Source organism: Pelmatolapia mariae, linkage group LG7, assembly GCF_036321145.2.
Source record: "Pelmatolapia mariae isolate MD_Pm_ZW linkage group LG7, Pm_UMD_F_2, whole genome shotgun sequence".
Lineage (NCBI taxonomy): Eukaryota > Metazoa > Chordata > Actinopteri > Cichliformes > Cichlidae > Pelmatolapia > Pelmatolapia mariae.
This window is the reverse complement of record NC_086233.1, coordinates 13,961,688-13,982,259: the sequence shown is the minus strand read 5'-3', so window position 1 is coordinate 13,982,259 and position 20,572 is coordinate 13,961,688. Positions and strand designations below refer to the sequence as shown.

The 20,572-nt window shown below is 39.0% G+C and overlaps 1 protein-coding gene across 3 annotated transcripts; it reads left to right on the top strand.

Moving 5' to 3' along the window:
• The first annotated feature begins 497 nt into the window (after positions 1–497).
• Positions 498–18,643, top strand: LOC134630602 (kinesin-like protein KIF2A). 3 transcript variants are annotated; one of them, XM_063478024.1, is made up of 21 exons: positions 498–659; positions 1,510–1,604; positions 3,122–3,241; positions 3,451–3,505; positions 4,236–4,355; positions 5,494–5,594; positions 6,940–7,035; positions 7,183–7,237; positions 7,622–7,784; positions 7,864–7,954; positions 8,023–8,086; positions 8,184–8,275; positions 9,549–9,691; positions 9,808–10,012; positions 11,247–11,357; positions 11,460–11,527; positions 12,134–12,223; positions 14,078–14,225; positions 14,821–14,922; positions 16,849–16,984; positions 17,942–18,643. In XM_063478024.1, exons 1-21 carry the CDS (start codon positions 599–601, stop codon positions 18,025–18,027), a joined length of 2,202 nt encoding a protein of 733 aa, XP_063334094.1. In that variant the 5' UTR covers positions 498–598; the 3' UTR covers positions 18,028–18,643. The 3 variants fall into 3 exon arrangements, with proteins under 3 accessions (XP_063334094.1, XP_063334095.1, XP_063334096.1); XM_063478025.1 differs by lacking the exon at positions 12,134–12,223; XM_063478026.1 differs by lacking the exons at positions 14,078–14,225; positions 14,821–14,922; positions 16,849–16,984; positions 17,942–18,643 and adding an exon at positions 13,846–13,969.
• The last annotated feature ends 1,929 nt before the right edge of the window (positions 18,644–20,572 follow it).

Below are 20,572 nucleotides of genomic sequence, written 5' to 3'. Positions count from 1 at the left end.
GCTATGACAAAACATCACAAAAATCAATGAACAGAATTGCCACAATATTTTAAACAGATGCACATTTTGGTATAAACTGTACTCGTTAATTCCTGTCCTGTTTCACAGTCACAAAAAACTGGAGAGGACAGAATGTCGCCTGTCAGGCTCCTAAGGTTCTGAATCAGTCCAAAATCGAAAATTTAATTGGCTTTTATTGAGCTTAGATTGTTGATATTTTTTTTAATAAATAAAAAAATAAGATATATTAATCTAATTTACTGCCCTATAATAATTATAATGTCCAAGTTACAGAAAATGGAAATAAAAGTAAAGTATCTAAATATTTCGTTAATAGTACTAACAACAACAGGATTACAACGTGAATTTTTGTTATAAATTTAACGACAGTAGTCCTTTTTTATTATTTATTTATTTATTGGGTTGAAATTGTAGGGGAAGACATCAGTGGCGCGTAAAAGAAAAAAAAACATCAGTGGCGCATGCGCACCTGCTCTTCTCCGCCTGTCTTCTCTCCTGACAGACCGCAAATGACCTCAGTCTCTGCAATATCACACAACTTAGACTGGAGCGCTCAATAAACGGCTTACCGGGAGCGATGGCCGGGATGTTCGGGAAGATATTCGTTGGCATTTATGTGGAGATAAAACGGAGCGACGGTACGTAGCATGCTCCGCTCACACATGCACACTTAGACACACCGCTCTCCATCCGGCCGGTCCGCATGAGAGCCGCTAACGTTACCGCTCAACGCAGCCGGATGTTTTTGCTAGCTAGCAGGCTGCTACACTGTCATTCACAGGAATGTCGCAATAAAAAGGTCGGCGAGCGAAGTGTCAGAGACTCAAAAACGACACAAATAGTCTTTGACACGGTGCTGCTGTGTCTGTCAGTGATGCAGACATACGGCAATGGGTCGACCTGACTGCAGGGCTGCGGGCGGGTCCGTCCACCTGCTGTCCGGTTGACACCTACCCTGCCGTCCTCCCTCTCCTTCCTCCCGTCCATTGCTTCATGGCCGAAACACCTCCGGTTAGAGGACGGGATGCAGGCACAAGTCTGCACTGCATCATGCACCATGCAGCGGTGGCCTGTTAACCAGGGCTGATGGGGGCCTTTCATCTCCAACTGTATTTCTTCTCAGTAAAAGAATCGCACGACTTTCAAACTGCTCTGTGTATTTTAATAATTGTCTGATGGCTAAGAACCCGGTTAACAGTCACTACACGCAGCTCTTGCAGTAGTGTGATTGACAGTCTCAACATCATCTTTCATCAGCCACACCCATTTAGCATATCAGCATCCTTATTTTAGGGTTTAAACACTAAAATGAACACTGAATGACTGATGGATCAGTTTATTTGTTGTAAGATAATGCACAAAATATTCTCAGACCTAATTACTGAACATTAGCTTTATGGCTCATAAGTTGGTGTCTGTATGAGCATTGGCTCTACAGTCTGGTCCAGCACTGCGCAGGCCTAGCATCCTTCTGTATCCTCTCTGCAGGACGAATACACCAGGCGATGGTCACATCACTGCATGAAGACAATGAGAGTGTGACAGTGGAATGGATTGAGAACGGAGACACCAAAGGGAAAGAGGTACATCTACCTCTGCACTCGGTTTCATTCATTATGTCCTGAAATGTAGTGATTTGTAATTTGTAATTCTCTTCCTGAATTGTTGTCAGAGATCCTGAGAGGTTCCACCTAAACTCTTTTATTTAACTTTAATTAACTTTCAAATGTGGCACCTGTCTGTAGTTTTATTTGTGTTGCTGATGAAGTGACTAAAAAGTGATTGTCTGGCAAAAAATGATAGCTGGTATTTAAACTGTTGTAAATGAGTTGCTGGCCTATAACCTGTGAAACATATCTTAAATATATCTCTTGTGAATGATATCAAAGCATTTTGAGCCAGAAACAATAACCCTGTCAGACGTCAGATGCTGCAATCAGTTTTGTCAAAGTGACTTTTATATACGCTTTATTTATTTTAAAAACTCTTATTCATATTAAAAATGGCTTTTTAAGGAGGGATCTGGCCAAGAGAGAGCAGAAATTGCAACAAACATCACATAGTACTGTAAAGATGTTTTAAGTAGCCAAAAAGGACTGGATTGATCATAATATAAAACAAGGAGCAGATACAATATTACAGAGTCATGAAGATACTTGCAAAATAGGTAATTTCTTTATTTTATACATAACAGCTTAGTGAATCCTGACCACACAATATTTATCAGTATATGTTAGAGATGAAAAACACAAAGAAACACTGGAAATCACTTTTTGGAACACCTGAAAGCAATGAAATAGACATGAGTATCTTATTACTTGCTTTATCCTGGACATGTTGTAATGCTGTTGTAACATATAGGGTGTATTGCTGTACCCGATGCAGTGCACTACAAGTAACTCAAGTGTATAAGCATAGAATGCTTAAAAAAGATAGAAGTAGACACCGTCACATGACCCATAGTTTAATAAAGTCCTCATGTCAAAAGGTGAGCTTTTTTTTGGAATTGTAATGTTGATGTTTTGAAACCAGATGTGATAAGTAAGGTTTACCAAAACTAGAAAAGACTGGAAAATTTAGCAATACTACATTCACAAAAACAGTGTAGGTTTGCTTTAAGACAAAACCTGCTTTGTTGTTCATTTTAGAATCTAATTAGGACCGTATTTTCATGTATGTGTGCAATAAGACCTGAAACTCATAGGCCATTTTCCCATAGACTTCTATGCAATCAAACTTCTTTTTAAAAAGCTAAAGAATTTCCTCCTGCTGGCAACCAGAAAGATCACAGATTTTAACGAGCTTTGTCATTGGCAGAATTATCTGAGCTTTTTTATTTTGGGTGTTCATTTGGGAGGCTAAGTTCACCTTTACATCATTACAGCCTTCTAAAAGAGTACAAATATTGAAAAAATATTATTGATTAAAGATATTACGACAAATTAAGCAGTCACATACTGCAAAGATAAACTTTATTGATCATCTTTATTGATGTTCTCAACAAATACAACCCCTCTTGCACTTGATGAGGTGATCTTGCCCCTGCTTAAACAAAGATTGTAACGGTAACAAAGGAATTTCTTTCTTTTTTCTGATTTAGATTGATCTGGAGAGCGTCTTTGCTCTGAATCCAGATGTAGCTCCTGATGAAGAGATACCACAGAGTCCCGAGGCTCCTGTTCCTCCCTCCAATGTTGCCAAAACCAGCAAAGTACCCAAGGTCTGCTTCTCAACACCAGCCATCATTAATCAATCACTCCTATTTGCACATGACCTTTTAACAGAATATTACTATTATTCCTGATTTGAAGAGATTATGCTGTATTTTTTGCTATAAGCTATAAGTCAGTTTAGACATTTTTCCTTGCATACTTTATGTACTACATTCTTGCATTCTACATTCAACTCTAATGATTATGGTCTTTATAGACCAGACGGATTACAGCGATACCCAAGGCTGAAAATACCCCACGGGAGAACAGAGGTACGTTTGATTTAAACCTGACCCACTAACAGCTCTGAGATATGAAGCTTATAATTTAATCATTTTCTACTTCATTACAGTTGGTGCTGCCTGATCATGTAAAAAAAAAAAAAAAGAGTTTATGGGAAGCAGAGTGAGTGAGGGTTATTTTCTCGGAAATTACTGTAGAATAGTTTCACTACAACTTCTTTAACTCACCTTAAAGTCAGTTTTTAAGGTGAGTTAAAGTTTTCCCAATACAAGAATTATTCTAAGTGGTTAATTACTGTAAAAGTCAAAGATAGAAATTTGTATACAACAGGGTTTTGTAAGAATGTAATAATGACTCCCAGTGTGCATTTAGGAAGAAACATCCAATAAGTGTGTTGAAATTTCTTTCTTATGAATGTTTAACTGAACTGACAAGAAAAAAAATCAGTGTTGAATATTTAAAATTTTAACATTTTGTTAGAATTAAAGAGTCATGTTTGGTTGTATTTACTCTTCTAAGCTTGATAAAATCCCCTGCTTCACGAGTCTGTCAGTTATGACAAAATGAATGGTTAAGTTTGTGCAGTCGGTTTGAAGCAGTCAGCATAGAAACACTGGCATGAACAAACCTCACAGAAAATCTAAGAGGGTCACTGTGAACACTTTTCCTGAGAATTTGGGTTTAACTTTGTGTAATTTGGGTGAACTGCCTTTTTAATGTTTTGAGATGAGCAGTTACAATGGATTGTGTGCTCCTCAGCTGCCTCAGTGGGAACAACCCGGGCACGTCCCAGTCAGCACAGCCAAGCTGCGGAGCCACCCCCACCAACCATCGTTCCCCAGCCTGCCGTAAACCAGTCCCTGATACAGCAGCAGAACGGTAACACAGTCACCCCGTCTGGAAACTTCATATGAGAGAGGATTCATGTCCACATGGCTCTGTTTGAAATTCTCTGGAGGGAGTTTCCAGCATCTCTGTTGTTGTTCTCTGTAGCAGTGATGTCATGCTCCCACACAGCTGTGTGTCTAAGGGTGTCAAAGGCTCTTTCACTCGCTGTGGCTTCATACTGCAGCACTTGTTTAAGTTTTTCCTCTGCTGCTGTTTGAATTACCATAAATATGTAAATAAGATCAGGCCTTCAAATAGCACTCAAAACATAACATTTGAAAAAAGAAATACTGTAAATAAAAAGTCATATTCAGTGTAATTTTTTAAAAAATCAGTTAAATCTAGCAAGTTTTTTGTAGACCTGCCCACCGGGCTATGTGCATACGCTGAAAGCAAGAGCAGAACAGAGCCGACATCATGACACAGATGAACTCAGACACAGAATGACAAATGGAGCTGGGCTGAGGGACTGAATCAATCTAATCACTGCCATGTGTTTTAGGAACACCCCAGGACTTTTAACACGTTTAAAATAATGCTGGTTGCCAATTAAAAAAACACCCAGGTTAGGGGGCATTCACAATTATCAACAAATTATTTTTTACAACTTATGAATTGGGTAAATGGATGTAGTCTTTATAATATAAAGTTTTAGATATTGTACATTTTACACTTGATTATTGAGAATGACTGATTTAAGGTGATGCATGCATGATGCATCTGTATAGTAGAAAAACTGACTTTTAATTCAAGATTTGAAAGTGGGACATATAATAAAAGTTGAACAAGATTAATTAAATTTATGAAACCATTTAGATTTCAGGTAAATGTACAAAGCGTAGTGTAACTACTCAGCTACACACAGTTCTTTTGATTTATTTCTTTTTTTTGTCCTTTTTGTTGTATGAAGTGTTTTGTCGATGTGGTGGCCAGATGACTGAGTCAGAGCATCAGCAAAACTGCAGCTCTTGTTGTGTGTGTGTAAAAGTAAATGTAAGGCATTATGAGTCATCATCAAAAATAATTGTTAATGTATCAGAGGGAATAGTCCCTGTTACTTCAGCCTGTAACCATATGTATATATATTTTGATGCTGATATTTTAGGCCACTATGCTCCTTTTTTTTCAGCACGGAGGAAATCTAACTGTGTGAAGGAGGTGGAGAAACTGCAGGAGAAAAGAGAGAAGAGACGTCTTCAGCAACAAGAGCTCAGAGAGAAGAGGGCACAAGTGAGAACTCAAGCATACACTACAGTACTTTACATTATACACACATCAACACACACATTACCACAGTGTGAAGTGGAGAACCATTTGTTTGAGAATTATCTCTAGATATGAAGCTGATTTATAGCATACCTGCCAACACATTTTCCCAGGGTTTTTAAGACATCTCCTGGAGGCCATCTGTTTTACTATTTGTACTGTAACACTTCCAAAATTTGCAAAAATGCAAAATGTCTACTGTCTTCACTTTTTCATCTAAATGACTTCAAAGTTCAGTATTTGAGCTTTGACCAACCCCACCACTCTAACAAACAAACAAAAGTCCCAGATTTTCAAACCTAAATGCTGAAAGTTATGGTTTATAGTCATAACTATAAGACATGGATAATAATGCTGCCTCTCACACAACAGGAGTTTTACCCACTATACTGTTGTACTGTGTCTCTTTATCAAAAAAAAAAGTCAACAGAATTATGCACAAACAACTGTACTGTTAACCCAAGATTAAATATACTGTATATATTTTTGCTTGAATATTTTGACCTTAATTAATGTGGATGTGTGGACTGAGCTTTTTTTCTGTGCTTATTTCTATTGTGTGTGTCTGCTGTAGTCTGCATTCTTTCACAGTGTGCTGGTAATGTTCCAGATTTGCAGTAGCAAATTATTGAAACTATAATGCATGCACTGTCATCCTCAGAGGTTCTCTTCCATTATGCTCACAGAACCATTAATCAGGTTTTTTAAATTTAACCTCATGTTAAATAAGCAAAACTGTGACAATATGAGTGAAATGAAAAAAAAAAAAACATGGATAATTATACTCCAAAAAAACAAAACAAAAGAAACATTACTCATCAAGTTATATTAACTGAAACTGTGAGAAGATTTAATAAGCACTGTTTTAATTAATCAGTCAACTCATGTAGCATTTAATAAAAACGTTTAAATTCTGAAAACAACTGAAACAACACAAACTTTTAAAGGAATCAGATACTTCAGTTTTTTTCTTCTGATTATTGCAGCTGTGTTCGGTTCACAGTGTTCTGAGCAGGTGGCCCTAGAGTTAAAACATATAGTTAGTTGGAACTAAAAATCAAAACGTGATCTACCAAACTTAGCATAATTTTAGAGAGCGCTGTCTGGATACAAAAAGTATTCTCAGGCTGAAAGTAGCTTCTAATCGGCTGATTTAGACAAAAGACCTAAAAGTACATGACGTGCCACTCAAAATATTAGGATGTTGATTTTGAATTAATTAATTCACGAATAATTGAAATGCTTCCTGAATGTTTTTATTGTCTTTGTCATTATGAGATCAATACTTTTGTTTTCTGTGCCACTGCAGGAGGTGGACGTTAATTTACCAAACTATGAGATTATGTGTATGATCAGAGACTTCAGAGCCAGTCTGGACTACAGACCTTTAACCACAAACGATCTGGTGAGTCCAATTTAGATCTGCTGGTCAGAAGGAGTCAGTAGAGAGAGAGGTACCTGAGAATGTTGGAAGAAAGGAGGAACGAGGAGGTCATATGGCCAGTACAAAGGTGTGAACCGCACTATTTATTCATGTCTTCTCATGTTTCAGATTGAGGAGCACAGGATATGCGTGTGCGTTCGTGCACGTCCCCTCAACAAAAAAGGTAAGAGCATATCTATGTAGCAGCTGTATTCAGAGAAACTGTGAAGCCTGTGTTCAAGCTCAGACAGCTAATCAAAGTAGTTTAGAATTGGAGAGATGACCCCTGTGAGGAGGTGGAAAGCCTCCCTAAAAGTTTTTTATTGTTTACATCCACTATACCAATCAGATCTGCCTGATTTTGGACACTCATGGGTCATTTCTTCTGTTGTGGTGCCAATTATGTCCATTTTAAATATTATTTCTAAAAATCTCTGAATGTCGATTAATTAAAAACAAGTAACAGGGATGTCTATAGACTGCTGCTTGTCCTTGCCCTTGTACATCTTTGTAGCCTGTGTTTGGCCATAAATAGAAAATGTCTCTAACAATGACTGTGTCTCTTCAGAGTTATCAACAAAGGATCTGGATGTGATCACCATTCCCAGTAAGGACGTTGTAATGGTCCATGAGCCCAAGCAGAAAGTTGACTTGACCCGCTACCTGGAGAACCAGACCTTCCGATTTGACTATGCCTTTGATGAGAACTCCACCAATGAAATGGTTTACAGGTACACTGTTTTCTCTTTTTTCTTCATGCTGTAGCACTTGAGTCAAATATTCTGCTGCCAATAAACACTCCACCTGCAGGTTCACTGCTCAGCCGCTGGTTGAGACCATTTTTGAGAGGGGAATGGCGACGTGCTTTGCATACGGACAAACTGGAAGTGGAAAAACACATGTGAGTTTTTGACTTTGATTTGAGAAGTTTGGTTTTAGTGTCATGTTCTAACTCATGTCTCCTTTTAGACAATGGGAGGGGACTTCTCAGGAAAGAACCAGGACTGCTCCAAAGGGATCTATGCACTGTCTGGTTAGTTTCTGCTTTACTGATTATTATTATTATCATTATTATTGCTGGTCTCTGTTGTCAACAAAATTCATTTAGGTGTGTCCTTCTCTCCCTGCAGCCAGAGACGTTTTTCTCATGTTAAAGAAGCCAAATTATAAGAAGCTGGACCTGCAAGTTTTTGCCACATTTTTTGAAATTTACAGTGGGAAGGTAAGTGTGTTATCATCACTGATCATTTAAGCTGTATGTTAATATATAATAAAAATTTTAAAAATTGGTTAAATAATTGATGAATAGAGTCACGATGAAGGATGAGACATTTACTTCAATTTACTTCAAAAATACCACATATTTATATTTAACTGTTTATGCCAATGTGCTTGATTCTCTGTAGCACAAATTGTTATGTTTATAACTTCTGTTCCCTGAACATATATAATACATATATATATATATATATATATATACATATATAATACATATATATGTGTGTGTGTATATATATATATATATATATATATATATATATATATATATATATATATATATATATATATATATATAGTATGGGACATATAATATGGGATATTACACACCCGCATGTCCTGGCTGAAAATACCTCAATTCATACCTTTAAGGTGATAACATGTCGGCCGCACTTGCACATACATCACAGTCTGTCATCACAGTCAGTCTGATAGCTGCTCTTCACCAAGCCCAGCTGCACAACAGAGCAAGCTAGTGTTTTATCTCATTCCTCTTCTCCAGGCAATAGAAGTATTAAACATAACACTTTGTTCCCTTTCAGTCGGTTCATTCAGAACAACACAAATAGCATGGAACACTGGCATTCACCAGGTGGAACATACTCTCAGTTGTGGTCTTGTTTTGCCTCCTGAGGCACCTTTGGTGCTCCATGCCAGGGAGATAGGCTCCATAATCGAGTGGGAGAGCTTATAACTTAGACTGCACTTCTTGGGCAGCAACAGAGGAACTTCAGGCTCTCCCTCCTCCTCACGTGATAAACGTGAGCCCCTCTCCACTCCCTGTGGAGACTCATGAGTGAGCCTTTGCTCTAAGGCGACTAACATGGAACTTGACCTGAAGTGGGCACCGCTTTCTTGGCGGGGAGCAGATGAACTGTGAACCTGTAAGAGCTAGCTGCAAGCCTGGGATTCATATCACATCTGGGCATGATATCGCACATTATATGTATTATTTGTCAGCAGTGAGGGATTGAAATTAAATGGTGATACTTCAGGAGGAAGTATGCTGTAAATGTTAATATTATGACAAGAATGACTTCAAAAGATAAAGACAGGTAGTCCAGAAAAGTTATTTTAAGGACCGGCTCTGATTAAAATTAGCTGTAATGAGAACTGCTCTAGGAAAGGAGGGTCATGTGAAGCTGAGAGAAGGTTAAACTGCTATTTCCTACTCTGATTCAGTAAAGAATGTGAGTTGAGCATATTTGTGTTTGAAGGTGTTTGACCTGTTAAACCGTAAAGCCAAGTTACGGGTGCTGGAGGACGGGAAGCAGCAGGTGCAGGTGGTGGGCCTGCAGGAGAGGGACGTGAAATGCACAGAAGACGTCCTCAAACTCATCGAAGTGGGAAACAGCTGCAGGTAAACGTGATTTTTTTTTCACATGTGGACATGTGAAAACACTAAACAGTAACAAGATTTGAGTTGGAGAACCGCTGAATGAACCCCCTGAACACCCCCCACCATGCCTCTTGCAGGACGTCTGGGCAGACATCAGCCAATGCTCACTCCTCCCGGAGTCACGCTGTTTTCCAGATCATCCTGCGTCGGCGGGGGAAGATGCATGGAAAGTTCTCTCTTATCGACCTGGCGGGGAATGAGAGAGGGGCAGACACGTCCAGCGCTGACCGGCAGACTCGCCTCGAGGGAGCAGAGATCAACAAGAGTCTGCTGGCACTCAAGGTCTTCGCTTTAGTACTACAGTTATTCTGTTCTTTAGTGTTGTGCTTCTCATGTAGTTGTGATTTGAGAAGTTTACATACACTCATTTTGGGTATTAATGTCATTTTCATTTTAAAGATTTCTTTGAACTGTTCATTTTCCAGGGTGAAATGATTGCACACCATACCTTTGCTAAAAAAGAGAATTGAGTGCAAAAATTTTAATTTATTTTAAATTTTCTCTAGTTTGATGGAATCAAAAATATACATACAGGCTCAAATATACATATACATACATTTACATAAATCTTTTAATAAGTAGGCCTGAAAGTTTGGTAATGCCTTTTCCTGAGGGTTGCCTTCTTTATACTTTGTAGAACAACAGAAAAGTCCTAGGAACTCAGTGAAGGTTTTCATTTTTTCAAGTCCTGTAGGTGGAGCACATGAATGTCCTGCAAATCTAATTAACATTGACATGAGCAGTTTTGATGGTAAAGGAAGGCAGGTATAACAGTGAAAAAGCAAGCAGCAGAGGTGGTAGTGAAGGTGGATGAGTTCAAATACTCGGGGTTAACCATGCAAAGTGACAGTACACAAGAGAGGTGAAGCGAGTGCAGGCAAGGTGAAGTTGATGGAGACAACTGTCAGGGGTAATTTGTGACAGAAGAATAGCAGCAAGAGTGAAAGGTAAGGTGGTAGTGAGACTTGGTATGATGTATGGTTTGGACACAGTGGCACTGACAGGAGGCCAAGTTGGAGGTGGCAGAGTTGAAGATGCTAAGATCTTTGTAGGAGTAAGCAGATTGGACAGGATTTAATAAGGTGCTCTGGTTGAGCAGCTTTGAGGGGTGGGATTTTTGGACATGTCAGAGGAGGGATAGTGGATATATGAAGCAATGGATGTGAAGACAGCAGGCAGGAGGAAAAAGGGATCAAGAATATCTTTCAGGGGCATTTTGCTGCTGTATAATCAGAAGAACATCCGTCAAGGAAAATGCAACAAATAGGCTATAGATATAAAAAAACAACTTTAAGACAGCAAAGAAGATTCTTGGAAGATTCTACAGGAAAGGAGGAGATGGAGGCAGGCAATCTCGAGAAAATCCCAGATATATTTAATTGACTTGAAACAGCAAATCATGCGAGAAAAGAAAAATAGTAAATATTTCCTAGTTCTCCTTAAAAATTATTTTTAAAAATGACTATAATTAGTTAGCCAGAATTTTTGCATAATTGGGCATGGTGTATGTTTGCAGGAGTGTATTCGAGCCCTGGGCAGAAACAAACCACACACTCCATTTAGAGCCAGCAAGTTAACCCAAGTGCTGCGGGACTCGTTCATAGGAGAAAACTCCAGAACATGCATGGTAAGAAAACAACATGTACCCACTATAGACAGACACACAATAGAAAATGTGATTACAGATTTGGTTGCAGTTTTGGTAAATCCCTCTCTCATCTTTTTACAGATTGCAACCATCTCTCCTGGGATGGCATCTTGTGAAAACACGCTGAACACATTGAGATATGCCAACAGGTAGGAGAGATTCTACTGAAAGGCAAAAAAAGGTTTTCAGATATAACATTAAGATGAATGCACATTGAGTTATAATTTCAAATTTATACACCTTCACTTTCAACTAAATAACCTGACTCTCAGTCTTTGTCAAAAGCATCAACATAAAGTTCTAAAGTGGAGATGTTATACTGATTTCAAGTTCCATAGTTTTATCTATTATACAAGATTCAACTGTCAAAAAATTCAATTCAACTTCTCTCACTTTAAGCCAGCTTTCTTCTGATTGGCTGCCTATCACAAACAGAAGTTTGGAAAATTTGTTTATTAAGCACATTCACCATTGTAACAGTATAGAGAATTATTTAAAATTTTGTGTTTGAAGAGTTTGCATGAAACATAAAGCCAGATTACACGCATCTTGTCATCTCATTTTTCTTGAAAATGTTGACTTATTGTGAGGAATATTCTTAGTTATCTGTGTGCTCCGTTTGTCTTTCTCCTCTGTTGAATGAATTTATAAAAATGTAAAATAGAAAAGACTGCAAAACATAACATGATCCTCTCCTGCCTCCACTTGTTGATGTGTGTTTCTCTCCCCTGTCATGCTTTTTATTTTTTTCCCAGAGTAAAGGAATTTGGGATAAGTCCCTCAGACATTCCCTTCTCCCAGAGTGGGGGTGGAGGAGGTCGCTCTGAGCTCTCCCCTACCTATGAGTATGATCATTTTGCTATGTCTCTTAACAGTGTCCTGCACAATTAGTTACCCCCATATTGGTATTTCACATGAACCCTGGCAGCCGCTTTGTGTCTGTTTCCAGAAAGATCATTGAGGGTCCTAACATCATAACATCATCAGTCACCATAATCATGATGTAATCATTATTGTAGGGTCTTTACCTTACAAGATAAAGTGCCTTGAGACAACTGTTGTTGTGATTTGCCATTATATAATTAAAACTGAATTAAATTCAGTTTAGTTGGCATGTGAACCAAGGTTAAAATGAGTTCATTCACTGTCTGCTTCACTTTACTTATTATTTACAAAGTTTTTTTTATTGCTTTAACCTCCTAAGACCCAAACTCTTCCACAGCATGCATTTTTAATTTCTCTTTTATATTTGGGCTGATTGGGGCCCAATGAATGTAAAAACAAAGAATTACCAGATTTATTTTTTTTTACCTTATTTTTGTTTTTAAGAAAAATAAGAACCACATATGGGGATATTCGTTTAAAATTTGATAGAACAGTAGCTGTATAATGTCCTCGTAAGTGGATATCAGGCCCTTGTAGAGCAAAATTGAGTATTTTGGTCTAAATAACCCAGAATGTGATGTCCACATATGTGGACGCCAGGTCCTAGGAGGTTAAGTCATTCACTTTTTTTGTTAGTCTTATTTTATTTTTGTCAACAAATCCTTTTGAAAAAAAAAACAATAACAATTGTACTTTTCTGTGAAGTATTACATTATATAAGTATTATATATTTTGCACTTCCATCCCAAAACACTCCAGTGAGCTACACTGTTGCACTGGATGACAAATTTTTTAGTTGCTGTAAAAACTAATTGTCATTTATTGTGTTTTAAACCCACATACATGTCTTCGTAGTGCAAATAATTATTCACTAAAGCAGCAGTATCAAATATAGGGCCTGGGGGCAGAAATTGGCCCAGCACAACCTTCCCTAATGGCCATTTATACTGCACCAATGATAAACTGTTAAATGACAGAAAAGATCCTGTTCTTTCACTATCTATAGAAATTTCAAATTTTTATAATGGGTTCACAGTAAAAAAAAAAAAAAAGGGCATTTTCTGTCAATTAACAACACATATAACCTTCCTGTTAAAGGAGCAATCCTCAACAAATCTGCTCATAGGGCATTGGGGTTCTCTCAGTGTTGTTGTGGGCTTTTACCTTAAAATATAAAGCATCTTCAGGAAACCGTTAATAAAACTGATCTAAAATGAAGAGTACGTTAACAATTCATTTATAAAATTATGTGCTACAATAATGTATGGTTGGCAAAAAAAATAAAAAATTACACCGCAACCTGATCTTTCCATTCAGCATACCATTTGACAACTGCCTCCTCTGGGTTCTGATCTTTCTGTAAGATTTGTTGGCAAAAAGTTAAAAAAAATCACTACATTGCCTTACCAGTATCATCCAATCTATTCAATATATTTTAGTTTTGTGTCACCTGTCATGATGCATGTGCCCCACTTTGTTCCATCTCTAAATCCCAAATTCAGCAGAAGTGTAAACTTTTTGGTTTTCTTTGTTCTTTAGGCTTTCTTTCATCAGTCATTTGTTAACTTGACTTGTTTTCCAGACGTGAGTTCCCAAAGCCTGCATGAAGTTCTTCGTCATCATCATCATCTTCATGTTTCTTTCTCATAACTCACAGTATTCATCACTGCTTTCTTGGCATGTTGAACCACTTGTCACCGACGCGACACGTCTGTATATTTCTCATATACAGCTACACACCATTGTTGCTCACCTCTGCAGTTGTTTGCAGTTGTCATACTGTTGGTTTACCTATAGTGCTGATGTGTTGTCAGGGTGAAGGAGCTCACAGTGGACCCTGCGGCAGCCATGATGGAGAGCCATCAGGGAGGACACATCACGCAGCTGGAGGTGCTGGAGGCTCAGTGGGGAGTGGGGAGCTCTCCACAGAGAGATGATCTGAAGCTGCTCTGTGAACAGAACGTAAGAACATCTGCTGCCCACGCACGCTACCGTGACCGAGAACATCTGAACCCACAGCAACTCCGTGTGAAAAATATAGATGCTAGGTTTCCACAAACTGACTTCAGTCAGCTGGGAACTGCTGAGCCAGATGATAACTTACATTATTCCACAAATGTGGCCCATAGAAAACAATAATATTCAAAATACCTCCTACCTTCTCATATCTTTACTCTAGCTCCCTGCCACATTCACAGTTCAATTCAGCACTAAGTCTGCTTGCAGGTTCTTGCACAGTTACTTTCCATATAAAACTACAGTTTCAACAGAATAAACAATAGATCTTGCCTTCCTCTGCAGTCACTTTATTTTTTAACTTTTATGTCATAACCCTCATTCACATTGTGGCTGATCATGCCTCATCTGGAAAAAGGTCATGGCTGAATATTGAATAACATTAAGATTTAATAAAAGAAGTAACTGAAGTACCTGTGGGTTTTGGTACATTATTTTTATTTCTTGGAATTTATCTAGCATAATTGTTTTTAGTTTAAATTTGCATATATTTCCTGCAGTTTGAAATTCATAATCACAGCACTGGCTTTGTTTATTGTAGGAGGAAGAGGTTTCCCCGCAGCTCTTCACTTTTCATGAAGCCGTCTCTCAGCTGGTAGAAATGGAGGAGCAGGTGCTAGAGGATCACAGGGCTGTTTTTCAGGTACAGTAGGCCAGAAAATTTCTGTTTTTCCATTTACAGCTAAAAATAATAGGAAATTAATAACCAATTGTAGCTAATTGCTATGCCTAGCCCCACATACCTGATTGATCATTTGTTTTGAGACATGTTAGTATAGATACAGATTGTTTCTGAACAATGCTAAATCATGTATTATAATGGGTAAAGCTTTAGTTTTAAAAATGTGATATCCTAAGCAACAGTTCACAGCTAGCACTGGAATTCATCTACCCTATTTTCTCAAGAGGCTTTACCTTTGCCAGACCTCCTTCCACCCACGCTATCGAGCGTATTGAGGAAGGTTGCTTCATCGTAGCACCTACTCATTGGTGACATGATCAAAGTATCGGATCTTCATTATCCTTCAAAGGCAGCACTGATGGAAGACGTCCACCTTCCTGGTAATACTGGCCGACTTACACCTTTCAGATGCATAGATTTCCATTGGGATGATGGTTGAGGCGTACTAATGAACCCTGATGTTGATTGAGATGGAGGCAGATGACCAGATATTTCACATTTGTTGGGATACCGCCGAGGCTTTGCCAGTGCGGCTCTTGAAATGGGTCTCTCAATCTCCGTCCCAGCCAATGGCGCTGCCAAGGTATGCAAACCTCTCAACCACCTCGAGTTCTTGCCCACCGATCTTGATCTTAGGCATACCGGCCTGGTCGCTGATGTGCATGATTTTTGATTTTTCTGCACTGATGCAAAGTCCAACTTTTTCCAGCCAGGTTTGACGTTGGATCCTGGAGGTGGTGTCCATCTTCCGCCAGCCATCTGCAAAATCAAGGTCGGTAAGTCAACTGATCCCGTCCAAGGTGATGCCTGCATCTGGCCCGACCAGGGCTTTCTTCATGATGAAGTTGAGGGCCATTAGGAACAGGAAGGGCGAGAGGATGCGTCCTTGCCTGACACCAGTCTCAATGGCGAAGAGATCGTGTGGCCCGTGTTCATCTTGATGGAGCAGTTGGGGTGGCAGTAGAGTGACTTGAAGATTGAGATGAATTTTCGCGGGACACCGTACAGGTGGAGGATGCTCCAAAGCAAATCTCTGTGAATGCTATCAAAGGCTTTTTTGAAGTCAGTAAAGTTTATTGAGAGTGATCGCTCTCAATTAACACACATCATTGAACGCTAACTGTTCGATGATGTTCCTAAGGGTGAATATTTGGTCAGTGCATGATCGTCCACGTCGAAAACCTGCCTGTTCTTCGCAGAGGCGTTGGTCGGCAGCGCCTTTAAGTTGGCAGAGTAGCATGGTGAAGAAGGCCTTTCCTTTGACCGAGAGTAGGGTGATTCCACGCCAGTTTGTGTACTCCATCATGTTGCCCTCCTTTGGTAGTTTGAGTATGACGCCTTTCTGCCAGTTTTCGGGGACAGCCTCCATTCACCAACATTCATTGAACAGTTTTGTGAGCACATTTGTAACAATCGGCCCTCTATATTTCAGCAATTCTGATTGGATTTCATCCATGCCGGCTGGTTTGTTTGATTTTTGAGCTTTCATCGCCAAACAGACTTCATGTTGAGATATGGCGCCTTCTTCTACTTGAAGAGGTCCCAGTGCTTCTTGTTGCTCAAAATTGTATGTGCTGGTTCAGTGTTTCCCAGAAGTGTTTGACTCAACAAGCATCCTGCTCTTCTTTGGTCACCAGAAGTTTGTCATTCTTTATTCTGTTATCTGTTCAACAAAATACATAGATGTATGAAGTCCTTCCATGAAGTCCTTTGTTGATAGCTTTAACCTGTTTGGTGCAGTAATTTACAGTAAATACCATAGAATTTGCCATATTTTTATAAAGAGGAACCACGTGCCATAACACAACTTTGACCCACTTTTGCGTTCATAGGCAATATGAATTTAAAACCACATGTAAAACTCAGCTGCATCTTTTTCCCTTACAGGAGTCGATCCGGTGCTTGGAGGATGAGAAGGTGCTTCTGGAAATGACAGAGGAGGTGGACTATGATGTTGAATCATATGCAACTCAGTTAGAACAAATCCTGGACCAGAAGATAGACATTCTTACTGAGCTAAGAGGTAAACATCATGCAGTTTCCAAATTTTCCGCCTCTTTGCATTAAGAAAGTATCAATTCTACAAGTTAGTCTGATAAATGAATAACTGTAGATGGCAACAGACACACCGTTAACAAACAACTACCAGCTGCCACAGTAATTAAAGCAATGTACCGATGTTATGTTATGTGTAAGCTACATTTAAAACATTTCCTCTGCCAGCAGTTCTTTCCCACAAGGAAGTGAATCTGTTACTCTCCACCAGACTCAGAAACAGCAATTTTATCTCACAAAACACAGGATTTTTCATCTACTTCAGCCTTGATTTGTTGGTATTGGTTGGTTTGTATTATTGTGCTGTGTTTAAGTGCGTAAGCTTCAATCCAAACTAACGCATTACAGTGCAAGAGTGCTAAGCAGTTTCTATGATAGTGTGCCATTTCCATCAACAAACTTGCAAGTAAAATTAAAATATATCTTCACATTTTCAGTTGTACATCAACTCAAAATGTGTTTTGTGCCAGCAACTCAAAGAAGTTTTACACTTATTCATATAGGATTTTTAAGAACTATACCCATATTTGGTGATTTAAAAATCTGATGCTTCAATCAAGGTCAGTATTGATGAGCAAATAGCTAATTATATGAAAGAAAGAAGTTAAGCTACGAATTATATGAAAATACAAGAGACCCAACAAAGACAACACAATTGTCCAGCAGTAGGATTATCCATGATGATAGGAGAGAGATAAATCTTTATTTCCTATTCTTCACCAGTTTCTGCTCTTATCCTATCATTTCACCTTCACTTTTTATAAAATTCACATTTTGCTACAGAATATTTCACAATATTTAAAAAAAAAAAAAGCTTCCACTGTTGTATCAAATTTTGTATGAGTGACGTGATTTCATGTTATCCTGAAAGACAAAGATCATCATTTAAATAGTGCCTTCTGTGTGATATTCTCTCCTCTTCCAGATAAAGTCAAGTCTTTCCGTTGTGCTCTCCAGGAAGAGGAACAAGCTAGCAAACAAATCACCCCCAAGAGGCCTCGGGCGCTATAGATGCATAACATGTGCTATTTCACTGATTGGTCCTCAGAGAGGTGAAGGCCATAAGGAGGTCAGTGCTGATGAAGCAGCTGATTTAACTCAGCTGTGATTTTATGGTGTGAGTTCCTGTAAGTGTGTTTGGTTTCCCCCTGACCTCTCTGCTGTACAGACTGCTTCCTGTCATCCATCCATCCATTTGCAAAGCCAAAGAGCGTACCGCCCACGCTCTGCCATGTTCCTGTAAAGCATATCTATAAAGTTTTTCTCTGTGTGCTTAATCCCAAGTACTTGATTTTAAAACAAAAAAAAGTTCAGACATTGTTTAAAATTATTTTTTATCAGATCAGTCATGCTCACCAGGGCAATTTTATAAACAACTTTTGCCATTTTGTGCAATATTTGGAGGAATTTTTCTTCCTGTTCTTCCTGTTTCAGCTCGGATGAACAGGGCATGTCAAGTTTGTGTGTAACATGAGCCACGTGTTTGTGTTGATACTGTATGTAATTAAGGTTTGATTGAGACAAGCCTAAAATTAACCTTAACATTAACTGCGCTAAAGGGTGCACTATGATCAAGGTGTTTCAGGATACATTTACAGAAACTGAGTTCTTTTTTCATTTGCCATAATAAAAGATTACTTCTTGTTGCTGTATGTGCATTTATTTAGCCCTCAGGGCACCTTCTGTAGAGCATCTAGCTAATTTTCTCTGGGCCACTAGTTCGTAGTTACTAATTATTACTAAAATATGTTTAACTACTCACGCCGTTCAAAGGCATGAAAATCTTTTCATAGCCTTCAGTTTAACATGAAATACAATACAATACAACTTTATTTGTATAGCACAGAGAAGAGATAAGAGAATTGCTCAGCAGCCAGTCTTTAACTTCACTTATACAATCGAAGAAGCATCAATGAAGTTTCATCCTCGGTCAATTCAAAATAAATTTGAATGTCATCCGCGTAGCAATGATAAGAGAGTTTGTACTTTTCAATAATACGACAAAGGGGTAACATATATAGAGAAAACAGCATAGGACCCAGCACAGACCCCTGAGGGACACCACAGGTAACGGGGGCAATGGAAGAGGAGTAGGTACCCATCGTGACAGAGAAGGACCTCTCCGATAAGTAGGATTTAAACCAACTAAGAGCCATACCCGTAATGCCAACCAGAAGTTCAAGCCTCATTAAGAGGATATTATGGTCCACCAGATCAAAAGCAGAAGACAGGTCCAACAAAACTAAGACGGCGGGGCGCCCAGAGTCAGTAATTAAAAGAAGATCATTGAAGACCCTCAAAAGTGCTGTTTCCGTGCTATGGCACAGTTTAAACCCAGTTTGAAATTTGTCCCAGATGTTATTCTCATTCAGATAGGTCTGAAGTTGTGATAGGACAATCTTCTCGAGGATTTTTGACAGGAATGGAAGTTGCGAGATAGGTCTGTAATTAGTGAGATTTGAGTGATCTAGGGAACGCTTTTTAAGAACAGGTTTCACTTCGGCATGTTTAAAGGCAGCCGGAACACAACCCATTGACAAAGAAAGATTGATTAGTGATAATATACAAGGCCCAATTACATTATATCCCTCCTTAATAATGCGAGATGGAAGAATGTTGTGAACAGAATTTGAGTTTTTTAGACGATCAATAATTCCCTTAAGGGTAGGAAGTGACACTGGTTCGAACTGAGCAAGTGTCATAGAGCAGCGTAAAGTGGGGGCTTGGCACATCCCCGAAGCTTTTAAGGCTCTTAAGGTGGAGATTTTATCAGTGAAGTGATTTAAGAACTGCTCACAAAGAGCCGAAGAAGCTAGCCACGATGCTTCAGGATAAGGGTTAACCAAGGAGTTAAAAATATTGAATAAAACGTGTGGATTATGACTATTATTCGTAACGATGGCTGACAGAACAGCCGCTTTAGCCATCTTAGCAGATTTCTGGAATTCCAAGCGCATCCTGCGTAAAATATCAAGGGACACCTGGAGCCTATCCTTTTTCCACCGCCTCTCAGCTTGACAGCAGGTACGGCGTAGGGCACGTGTAGAGTCATTTAACCAAGGTCGGGAACAGCTTCTAGGACATTTCACTTTTATAGGGGCCACAGAGTCCAGTATGGAGGTGCATATGGCAAGTAGGGAGTTGGCAAAGTCATCAAATAAAGACTGTGTGATGCCAGCCGTATCAGGGAGCACAGATTCAAAGAAAAACGCAGAAAGTTCAGCCACAGTCCCAGAATCAATGAAACGGCCAAGGCGTCGAGGGCCCCCAAGGTTCAGATCAGTTTCGCATAGATCAGCATCAAAAATGACTGGAAAGTGGTCAGAAATCCCAATGTTGCTAGTTTCCCTGACACTAGCAACACTGGGATGTGGTTTTCCATGAGAGAAAACCAAATCAAGTGAGTGACCTTTAGAGTGGGTTGGAGCATTTACCCACTGAGTAAGATTAAAAGAATCAGCTAAAACAAGAAAGTCTTTGGCAAACCTATCGTCTTTACAACAGATATGAATGTTAAAATCACCAGCAATAAGAAGACAGTCATAATTTAAGCAAA

What these genes read in the sequence shown, in the direction of transcription:
- LOC134630602 (XM_063478024.1), top strand. Translation starts at nt 599, where the DNA reads ATGGCCGGGATGTTCGGGAAGATATTCGTTGGCATTTATGTGGAGATA. An exon ending in TCAGAGAGAAGAGGGCACAA is followed by an intron (nt 5,595 to 6,939) that starts GTGAGAACTCAA and finishes GTGCCACTGCAG; the next exon opens with GAGGTGGACGTTAATTTACC. An exon ending in CTGGAAGTGGAAAAACACAT is followed by an intron (nt 7,955 to 8,022) that starts GTGAGTTTTTGA and finishes GTCTCCTTTTAG; the next exon opens with ACAATGGGAGGGGACTTCTC.